At 46.3% G+C, this 10802-nt stretch overlaps 1 protein-coding gene across 1 annotated transcript in view; it reads left to right on the forward strand.

The window, feature by feature from the left end:
• The window catches only part of SYP (synaptophysin), a 31412-nt gene extending 25684 nt beyond the window's left edge, over nt 1-5728 (forward strand). The window contains exons 6-7 of the mRNA XM_081177283.1: nt 377-671; nt 3461-5728. Of these exons, the coding sequence (XP_081033409.1) occupies nt 377-667 (291 nt within the window). The 3' untranslated portion in view covers nt 668-671; nt 3461-5728. The remainder of the gene's footprint in view (nt 1-376; nt 672-3460) is intronic.
• The last annotated feature ends 5074 nt before the right edge of the window (nt 5729-10802 follow it).

Raw genomic sequence — 10802 nt, forward strand, 5'->3', positions numbered from 1 at the left:
AACTGAGCTAGTGGCTGAGGGTGGCAGGAGTGGCAGTGGCTGGGCCCACGCACCCCTCCCCCTCTGCCTCCTCTGCCCTGTGCGGTCACCGGGAGAGGCGCTGGGCGCAGGCAGGCAGCTAATGGCATTGCATCCACAGCTGAAGGAGGAGTAGCAAAGGCACACGAGACGTCCCTCTCTTCCCTTTCCAAATCTGCCACTCCTCCCAGCTGTCTCCAGCCTACCACCTGAGGCAACTAATGGGCAGCCCAGCCCTGCGTGCATGTACACACACACACACTCTTCCAGGCTTCTCAAATGGCAGGGGATTGGGATTGGTGAGGAAGGCTCTGCAATTAACTGTCCTTTCTCCACTCTGTCTTCATTTTGTCCCCAGGTTTTTGGCTTCCTGAACTTGGTGCTTTGGCTGGGGAACCTGTGGTTCGTGTTTAAAGAGACGGGCTGGAGCACCCCCTTTGTCAAGTACCCACCTGCCCAGGAGAAACCGCCAGCACCTGAGGCCTTTGGCGACGCCTACAACCAAGCGCCAGGCTATGGGCAGCAAGACACGTATGGGCAGCAGGGTGGCTACCAGCCTGATTACAGCCAGCAGGGCTATGGGCAGCAGGGAGAGTATGGGCAGCAAGGTGTCCAAGGCGGACCCACTTCCTTCGCAAACCAGATGTAGGCGGGTGAGTTGTGCTACTGGCTGGCTGGCCAGGGAGGCGGGTGGAAGAGTTCTCTTCTCTCGCCCTTGAATAAGGCTGTGCAAGCAACACGTTAAAAAGATTACTCTGCAGGAAAAGCTGAGTCCTGCATTCGAGACCCATGTTCTGCAAATTAAGCACATTTGTGTCATTTATTATGGTTTTGCTGGTCATGGAGGAGGAACAAGGAGCTATGCAGGGCACTGAAGCGTCACTCCTTGGCCACTTGAACCTGATCATCACACACCAATTTTATGAAAGGGACAGTTTGCAAGTCAACCTGTAGTTATCATACGCAGTCCTGACACCCTTTAAGACACGAACAACCCTCAGAATGTGGCACCCCAAAAGCCGTTGTGCAGATGCGTGCACAAGCACAGGTGCCAGCTGAATAGGAATTGTGTGTGTGTGTGTGTGTGTGTGTGTGTGTGTGTGTGTGATTATAGGGAGAGGAAACCCAAAAGGTAATGTGCATCAGGTAAATACATCTGTGCCCCTTCTGCGATGTGAACAACTCCATGCAAATCTGGCTAGAAACACAACCAGATGAAATGACCTCACTGCGTTTCAAGCTACTAATGTGAGGATACCCATATTCGAAAGCTTCCCACATCAAAGCATGCAAAAAATAATAATAGCATGCTACTAGCTATTATGCTTTGTGAAGTAACATGGCATTTAGTAACAAATGTGGTCTTATTTGGCAGCTCACTGATATTTGGGACATGCACCTTTTATCCAGTTGTATATTATAGCAGCGTAGACCCTAATACACAGTTGTGCCTGAGGCTGAAAGGTGTGGAATCTAGAGGAGAATAGCATCCTACACATCTGGACTGTGAGCATCTAATTCAGGTGAAGGGAACCTTTGGTCTTACAATGTTGCTGAACTACAACTCCCATCAGCCCCAGCAAGCATAGCCAGGGATGATGGGAGTTGTAGTTTAGAAACATCTAGAGGGCCAAACATTCCCCTCACCTGATCTGGATTGCTGACATAATGACCGTGATCTCTGATATGAGAGCCTTTTGGCTACTGTTGAATGGTCTGTTGGTCTGTGTGTGGAATTTGTTACTCTGTAGGTCTGTAGGCACATTTGCCCCAGATATCAGGTTCAGATTTGAACTCCATCATGGACTACAGAAGCAGCTGGCTGCTGCTAGGACTCCTTCCCCTCCGTTGGTCTTCATGGCCTTAGCGTGTCTCCTTCCCTGAGGAGTCGCCCTCAGCTCTTGGTGCACAGAAGGCAGCTTCGTTATCCTGGCCACGAACCTCCAAGAATCGAGGCTTTCTCAAACTGCTCTACAACACACTCTCAGCTGAATCAATAAGCAAAGAGTCCTTTGTCAGGATGTAAATGAAAGCAAGGCTTTGTCCTTTGCATGCAGCCGTAAAGAATGATGTCAAGATTCCTTTGTGCAAATTTATATATGCCTTTGGGTCAAAAAGTTAATAGCAGCTCTCCTACCCACCCCAAATCAAATTGGGACTGTGGTACTTAGGGAGTGAGGGATTAAATTCCCTTCCAAATTAAGCTCCCCCCCCCCCTCGCTACACACCCAAACTGCAATTTGCACCATGCCTTAGATGTTTTGCTCTGCTGACAAACAACAACTGAGAGAAATGAATTATTTTAATGTGTAAAATATCATACATGTGTTTTATGAGTTGGTGGGGGAGTGATTTTAATTGGTAAAATTGTGTATGCCATGGTCCCAGCCAGAAAGAAAAACCCTCATAATCAGAAATAAGAGAAAATTGGCTGCGTGTCAGTTTTCTTTGTTAACAAATACCGATTTGCACCAGATATTGAGCTAAGACACTCTTCAGAAGAGCTGTGGTAGGGGAAAAAGTTTGCCGGCTCAGCACTCATGCAAGGAGTCTGATGAAGTTTGGGCGACTGAGCCTGATACTGCTCTCTAGCAATGGGAGTTTATTTTATTTATTTTAAAACAGCTGGGCTTCTTGTCAATAAAAGCTAGCCCATATCTGAAATCCACTTAGTAGAGTTTCATGTCTTAAAATGCATTTTGTATACAACTTCCCAGCGTGGAAATAAAACTTTGCCCCTTAACCATTCAGACTCAGGAAGCCTATAAATTTCTGGCCAGGGCTGCCACCATTTGAGGAGAACTTTCACCAGGGGCCTTCCAGGCTCTTGCCCTAAGCAAGCTGGCCAGGGAGCGGGAGGGTGGGTGGCGCTGCAAGAGGGGCATCTCAGCGCTGAAAAGAGAAGTACTGAGCAAAGCAGCTGCAGCAGACACCGCCATCTTACCTGCCCCAGAATTCACCTCGCCCATGAGGCAAGATAAGGCTGCTGCTTCAGGCAGCAGGATCCACGGGGGGGGGGGGGGGAGGCCCAGAAACAGGGAAAATAGGCTACATCAACATAAAATTAAGTCACTAGCAGTGGTGTGTCCTCCTGGGCCTCTGCGTTTGCCCTATCATGCCAAGCCTGCGAGGAAGACAATCATTGCTTGGCACCCATCAGCCTCTTGGCTCTGGGCTGTGTGGTGGTCTTCCACGGCCGGGGGGGGGGGTAGGGGTGACAATGCTGTGGTTGGGGACAACCCCTCCCCTAAGCCACTGAGCCAGGAAGAGCCCTTCCCTCCACCCACATTGGAGAAACACTTCAGAGATATGTTTCAGTTCTGTTTAGTTGCTCCTGGGGGTGTTTTGTGTGCAAGTGTTGCTTCTGTCACAGGAAAGCTTCCTTTTTTTCTGTGTTCATCTACTTTCTCTCCTCTCTCTCTTTCTCTCTCTTTCCCCACAGGTCCCTACCCCCAGTAGGAGGCGTTGTGTGGAGGAAGCTACCATCCTGTCCCTGCCCCCCATGTCCCCTTGAGCAGGGGAAAGGGGGGGCTGGTGGGTGCTTGCACTGGGAGGGGGCTGGTGGGGTGTCATCCCTCCCCCTCCCAAATGAATGTAGATGTTTGTGCTGTTTATATATATATATTATATATATATGAGAAACTACAACTAGAGATAGACCGCCCCCTCTCCCATTGCCTCGTGCGCACACACTCTGCCCGATCTCATTACCCACCCCTGGGACAGCGCTGTGACTTTACATGGCTCCCTTTTTACCCCTGCCATCTCGGCTCCAGACCCCCAAACTCCCCAGCTACTACTAGCTCTCCCGTCTCCTCTCTAACCTACCCCCGCCATTCCCACCCAATGTTGTGGAAAGCATGGCATGACTCTCACCACTCTTGGCACTTCTCCCCCAACGCGTGGCAAATGCTCCTCCATCTCCCCTCCGCATGCCCCCCATGAACACCAGCTGGTCGTGGGGGAGGGGTCTGAGATGGGAGGAGATTCAGTTGCCATTTTCAGTGTCGGAATGTCCGGCAGATTTGGGGTTTATTAAGGGGTTTGGGGTTCAATATTATATTCAGTGCTTTAATTAAGGTTTTTAACACTCACTTCTCCATTCCCAGCCCCTCCCCCCAAAAGTTTAAGGGTCAGGATAGAGGGCAACCAAAATATTGGGGGAAATTGTCTCCTGCTTCTCTTCCCTGTTGGTCTGTATTAGGGATGTGGGGTGTTAAAAGGAGGGTGATCCTAACGGGGACCCACAGCACCGCTGTGTTTGTTACGGTTTGGAGGTTGTGTGTGCGCGTATGTAATCTCTGCAGAAGGGTTTATTCTGGAGGGGAGACAAAGGGCAAAATGTGGGGTGGGGTATCATTCCCACTGAGTTGTATTTCTGGGGGCTACATTATTTCCCCCTATACCAGCATGTATGCCATGATCACCGGTGCAGCTTGGGGCCCATAACTCAGGGCGGGGGGAAGACCAAGGGGGAGACTCTGTTATACATCCTTTTTCCTCCCCCCCCCCTTTCCTTCTCCTTCTAAGATTGCATATTCAAGATACTTGAAAGTGGAGCCACCCGGACCCCTTTTCTCAACTCATTGTACTCACAGTCAGGGTGATTCAAGTGTGTCCCCACCACCTTAGTTCTGAGGCCGTTGTGAGAAGCGTGTGGGGTTTCTGTCAGGCAAACAGCCCAACAGGAATTGCACAGGACGTACAGATTGTATGAACTGACACCTCCACACAGAACCTGCAGGTAGAGCTGCCATGTTACTTCTGAGCATCTGTTGTGGCTCAGAAATGTCTCGGTCCAACGGGGAACCCAGGCAGGCTGGGCCTCTGCACAGTTTCCACAGGGTACTGAGCCCGTTGGTGGTTCCACATACTCACAATAATTTTTTATTATTATTATTATTATTATTATTATTATTATTATTATTATTATTATTATTATTATTATATTTATTAGTATACCGCCCTTCATACGCAGAAAGGAGGCCTATGGTTAATATGGGGATTTTGCTGCACCACGACAGTTGTGAGGAAGTGTTGTAGTTATTCTTGATTAATTCACATAGAATTGTAGGGTGTAATCTTGTGGTTGTGGTTTCAGGTCGTAATCTTTAGCAGTTAGCTGGAAGTTTGTTCCATCTGGGTTTACTTCCAAGTAAATTTGTTTACGAGCAGGATAATATTGATCTCCCCCCACCCCACCTCTTCCCTCCTTCCCCCAGTCTCCAGTTCATTTCACTGTCTGATTTACCCTTCTCCCAATCTTCTTTTTCACCTCTTTCTTTTTCTCATCTTTATGGTTCTCTTCCTATGGACCTATTTCTTTTCCTGGCCTAACCCAAAATTCCTGCTCCTGTACTCTTAATCTGCAGCCTGTGGCCTCCAAACCAACCTATTTTCCATAGCAGCCAAAGCATCCCCCATCTCCCTCTCCCAACATTCCCAGAGGCACTCTGACTATATATTACTCAGTGTCTGTGTATCTGATCGTGCCGTAATTGTGCGTTTCAGTTTGTCCGGCTCTTTGCCCCGGTCGATATCGTGATTTTTTCTTCCATCTTTAAATGACAAAAATACCAACGACAACAGCAGCAAAATGACAGGAAAAATATGCATTAATCCCCCAAATCTGCCCCCTCACCCAAAAGGTATAGAGAAAAAAATGGATAAAAACCAAATAAAAAGGGAAAGAAAATGTATTAAAAAATAAGTATTTGAAGTGTCCTTATTTTGTGTCGTTATTATCATGTTTTATATCTCTTAAACTCAAATGTAAGAATGAACTAAAATGGATGTAACCACCTATGTCCTGCAGACCTGTCCCCTCATGCCCTTGTCCAATTTGTACATCTCCTCAGGTAATGGATGCATTAGCAAATAATGCATGTACATTTGTTATTTGGGAGCCCTATGTCTCCCAAAATCCTCCTAGAGAGATGAAATTGCCAGACCTCTTGGAGAAAGCCAAGGCCCCTTTCATAGCATCCCTCTGGTCTCTGATTCACCCAGTCACTGCAGGTCAGTGTGAGGAGTCGCCCACACGTCCGCTTATCTCATGCCTGCAAAGCAAAGCACGGAGCTGAGTGGTTTTGCCATTGCCCCACCACTCTGGGAAACCTGCTCTTTAGCGCCAAATCGGAGCAAACATCACTCTGGAGAAAACCCAGTTGACATTTGTTCCCATTCAGCGGTAAAGATCCGGTTTCCTCGGGTGGTGGGGGAGAAAGCTGGGGGGGGGGCAAGTCTGGATGAGCCCCGCTACTCAGCAGTTTAGAAAAGTATCTGCCCATTATAGCTTTCGGAAGGGTGTTCATGGTTGATCCACACGATGCTATCAGCAATGAAATTGCAGTCTGAACTTTTAAAAACATTTACTCTCCCCCTCCTTTTTTACGTTTTATATCCCTGCCCCCTGCTTAATGCAGAACATTTGATAAGTAAAAATATCTCAATATGCATCTGAAGTTACCTCTGGTGTGGAAGCAGGTTAGTGCATTATTTTTTATTTTTGGTCATGTGGGTGGTAAAATTTTGGTTGGTGGCCTCTGCGCTAGCCATGTCCCCCTGGGATCCAGTCAGAAGCCGGGGGGGGGGGTTCTGTAATGCTAGGATGTCCTGTTTAAAGCAGGGTAATTGAGAGGTATAACACTACAGTCTTTACCTTGACAAGGTTACTGTGAAGCACAAGGATTCATCTCCATTTATGTAAATACAAGCTTGCATACTTCTGTGTCAGGTAGGGGCTGCTGAAAAACAGAAGGGACACCCTAGCCAGGCCTTTGCTGGTCATGCTTTACAGAAGTGATTTTGAGGAAACTGTGCCCAGGGTTTCTTAATGTTTCCTCACAGCAGTGCTTCTGAGCAGCACCCATGTGTTTCAGAGAGTCATGTGCAGGAAAATCCCATATTGTATCGCGCCCAATTGAAAGATGAAAAAATAGCCTTTCTTGACTGACTGATTTCTCCATTAAGCCCCGTTTGCTAAGGGCTGGGAGGAGGCTTTGCTGTGAGGCACGAACAATAATGCCATCAGCTGTCCTTCCAGAAACGCTAGCCACTTTGAAACAGCATTACATTTAAAATCTGGAACTCCGAGGTCATTTTGTTCTTCTTGCTTAGGTGTTTGTGAACAGTATTGCAGGGAACCCTGAACCCTTGAACTTATTGGGGGTTTTCAGTGATACAAACAGAAATGCCAACAAGCACCCCTAAATTATAGTTGTCTTCACTTGCAATAAGCAAACCAAGAGCTGGCTGGAGGCCTCCTTATTGCCATTCAAGGGGTCAGGGGCAAGACTGACATCCATTGGGGCAGGGCCAGCACCCTGCCTGGACAAAATATGCATCCAGAGGTGCCTGGAACAGTTGTGCAAAAGACACTGTGATCCTTTGGCTGAGGTGCAAGGGGTTCGTGTGCAGGGCTGGCCAAGGCATATTGCTGCCTGATGCAGAGCAACCAATGTCCCTCCAGACACATAGTAGCCAGGGCCAGTCCAGTTTATTTGGGGACTGGAGATGGAGAATCACACACCTCACTTTGCCTAACAGTAGAGCTGGGGCTGTGGAAAGGCTTTCTGAAAGTACAAGGTGAAACGTCACTCTTCCAACCTGAGGTCACAAGATAAGAAACAGTAAAGTACAGATGTAAGAAAGAAGAATCCAGCGCTTCTGCCAAGGAGTTGGGGATGGTGCAAATGGTTCTCTTTTTCCCATTTGGTTTTCACAAGCTTCTGACATGTGCTGGGCTGGGGCAATGATGAGGGATCACTGAGGGAGCTTCCTGATTGATTGGGGATTTGAACCCAGGACTCACCAGGCCTATTCCAACACTCTAGCCCTGCTGTACACTGACTCTTTTGGCAATTTTGTCTTGGTATCAAAAAGTGTGAGAGTTTTCATGTATTTAAACATGAAGCTTGTTGGGCGAAGGAAATCAGGCTGAAAATGTGACTGCATTATATGCCTTGCCTCGCTCTCCCCCCCCCCCCCGGACTCAAAAACCTCTCCCTCCCCCATTAAAATCCATTGAGTCAGAATGTGAGGTGCCAGACAGACACTCCTGCCATTTTAATCTGGAAATTCAGAGCTGATAAAGCACTAACTGCCAGTGCACTAATTTAGGGTGGAGAACAAGTGGGCCTCTAGGTACATTTTTTGGGACTACATCTCCCATCATGCCTCCTTACTGGTTGTGGTGGTTGGGGCTAATGGTTATCAAAGACTGCCCTAATGCACGAGAAGTAGGAAAATGCCATCTGTGACTGATAGATTTTGTAAGTACCTGCATTAAAAACAGTTTTTTAAAAATCTGCTCAGTCAGGCACTATTTTAACCTACCTGATTAACTGACTAAATGTTGTACACCTCTGGCCTTGGCATTTGACACTGCAAAACATAAAGCAGAAGACTAACAGCAATTTTAAAAAGAGCTTTTATTGGGCATTGCAACAGAATAAATGAGAGGCACACACAAGAAATCAGGCCACTAATGAAATATACAGGCAACAGGCTTACAGGATAAACAGGTGTAGGCTTATGCCTTTTACTTTGCCAGAGAATTGCTTACCCGCGTCCCCAGGGCCGAGAAGGGAATAAAAAATTCCAGGAAAGTTTCTTCTTTGGAGAAAAGAGTTTTATTGAAATTCTGTGCACAGAGTTAAGGTCTGTACTCAGAGACAGCCTGTTGGATAGTTCCTAAAAATGTACTGGCTGTAAAGCAAGACATTTCAGCAGACTTTCTTATACCCGCAGACCTTGCTTGCTAAACACATTTTATTGCTTGCTAGACATTCCTGTCTTTCTGCTAAGCCCAGCACTCCCTCCCACCTCCTTGTACACGTGTCTTCTTTTGCTAGCAAAGCATTTCCTTCGTATCTTCTTCTTATCTTGCATTACTTAAAAGCAGAAGTAAAGCAGGAAACATCTTGCTTGTGGTTTTTTGGTTAACAGCAGTTTCTGGCTGGGCAGGAAGCGACCTTCTGACCTGTAGCTAGCATCAGCAGTTTCAAGTAGCTGGTTTAGGCAGAAAGCGGCCTCATGACCTGTCTGTTAAGAAAGCGGCCTCATGACCTGTCTGTTTTTAGACTTTTGCAAGCTACTGCTTTTTACCCTCCTAGCAGAGTGCAGGAATTTACTATGTGTAGATAATATTTGAGAGCAACAGAATAAAATATTGAGAGAAACTTTTCCCATCTCCCTTTACAGGAAGTATATCCTAGGAGGAGCCCACAATTATTTATGTAATTCACTGCCCATAAGATGTTGCAATGGTGAGCAGCACAAATGACTTCTTGAAAAGTCTTAGTTAATCCAGCAGCAGATCAGGCCAATCAAAGCATGATTCAATAGAAACAAATATAAGGTTCTGCACTGAGGCAGGAAGATAGCCACCTGCAAATACTCCTGAACAGCCAATACTGACAACCAGCAACTGAACATGGAAGGCACCTGGTGGTAATGAGAGCATAGCAGCTAATAGACTGAGCTGTGAACTAAGAAGTCCCCAGTTCAAAACATACCTCAGCACAATCTATTGGTGTCTATGCAAAACTAAGTTCATTGAGTTCAACAGACTTACTCCCAGGTAAGTGAGTATAGGGTTGCAATCGCCAGTGGTAAGCCCCTTTCAGTCTGCCCCACCATATTCTGCAATTCATTGTTAATATTTTTTTGATGCATTCATTCAGTTAAATTAATTGTATATAGCCAAAGCCTTCACACAGAGAGGGCAAAAGCAAGGCATTCCTCTAAAATCACAAACACAAGTCTATAAAAGTCTACAGCATAGACGCTTAGAACACAAAATTTAAAATCACAATGCATTAATATAACAAGCAAAGCTTCTTAGCTGCCAGAGCAAATTTGGCTACAGATAAGTAATTTGTAGAGAGTTTAACTATCACTTCCGGGGGGTACCAATCTGAGAACCAATAAAAATTCTCTGGGCACCGTCTATAAGGGGCAAATCAACAACTGGTGCAAGACATCCTCGACCTGATTACATCCATAAATGCGTTTCCATGCCATCTGAGGAATTCCAAGGTATCTCCCCTCTAAGGATGCTGAGGGCATCTGCTGAAGCCGAAGCTCAACAAAGGCCCTATGCAGTTGTGGGGAAGGTAGTGAGGCCTTGAATGGTTGTCCTTAATTTGAGGGTCCCAAACAGAATAACAGGCAGCAATTGTGAATGCTCTGGCTTGCTTGGAGTCATGGTCAAATATCCAATTTCTAAGTTCACTAAGGGATAAATATTTCCCCTCTTGGAGATTTCAAGCCCTAAGCTTATCTTGACACTTTTGTACCCAACCTCCTGTCCTCAGTTGCTCCAACCAGCTGAGCTTGGTGAGAATATGGTCCTCAAAGTCTATGCCAGTAGCCAAGATAGGCTAGATCAATTCTGGCCGCTACTGAGGGGAGACCCAACTCAGCTCTCGGATGAGCCAACAGAGTCCCAGGAGGAAGCCCCAATACCTGCCTCATAAATTTCTTTTGTAGGACTTCTCGTTCAGATTTGACACCAGTTCATCAAATTTCAGGCGCATAAAGCATTGGTGTGCATTAATAATAGAGAGCAACTTTACAGAGGACAGTGATTAACAATGTGTTTGGGAAATTAACACTCTAAAATGCTAAGTATGATTACTGTGATGAGACATGAGTTCATTATGGCAATTCATATGTAACTTGGTATGTTCTGAATGTTTTAATTAATCGTAATACTTAAATAGCTGCTTTATACAATGATTAATGATGGGACACCTAAATTATACCCTACTTCCATATAA

The sequence above is a fragment of the Podarcis bocagei genome (genome assembly GCF_964188305.1).
Source record: "Podarcis bocagei genome assembly, chromosome: 17".
Classification (NCBI taxonomy): Eukaryota; Metazoa; Chordata; class Lepidosauria; order Squamata; family Lacertidae; genus Podarcis; species Podarcis bocagei.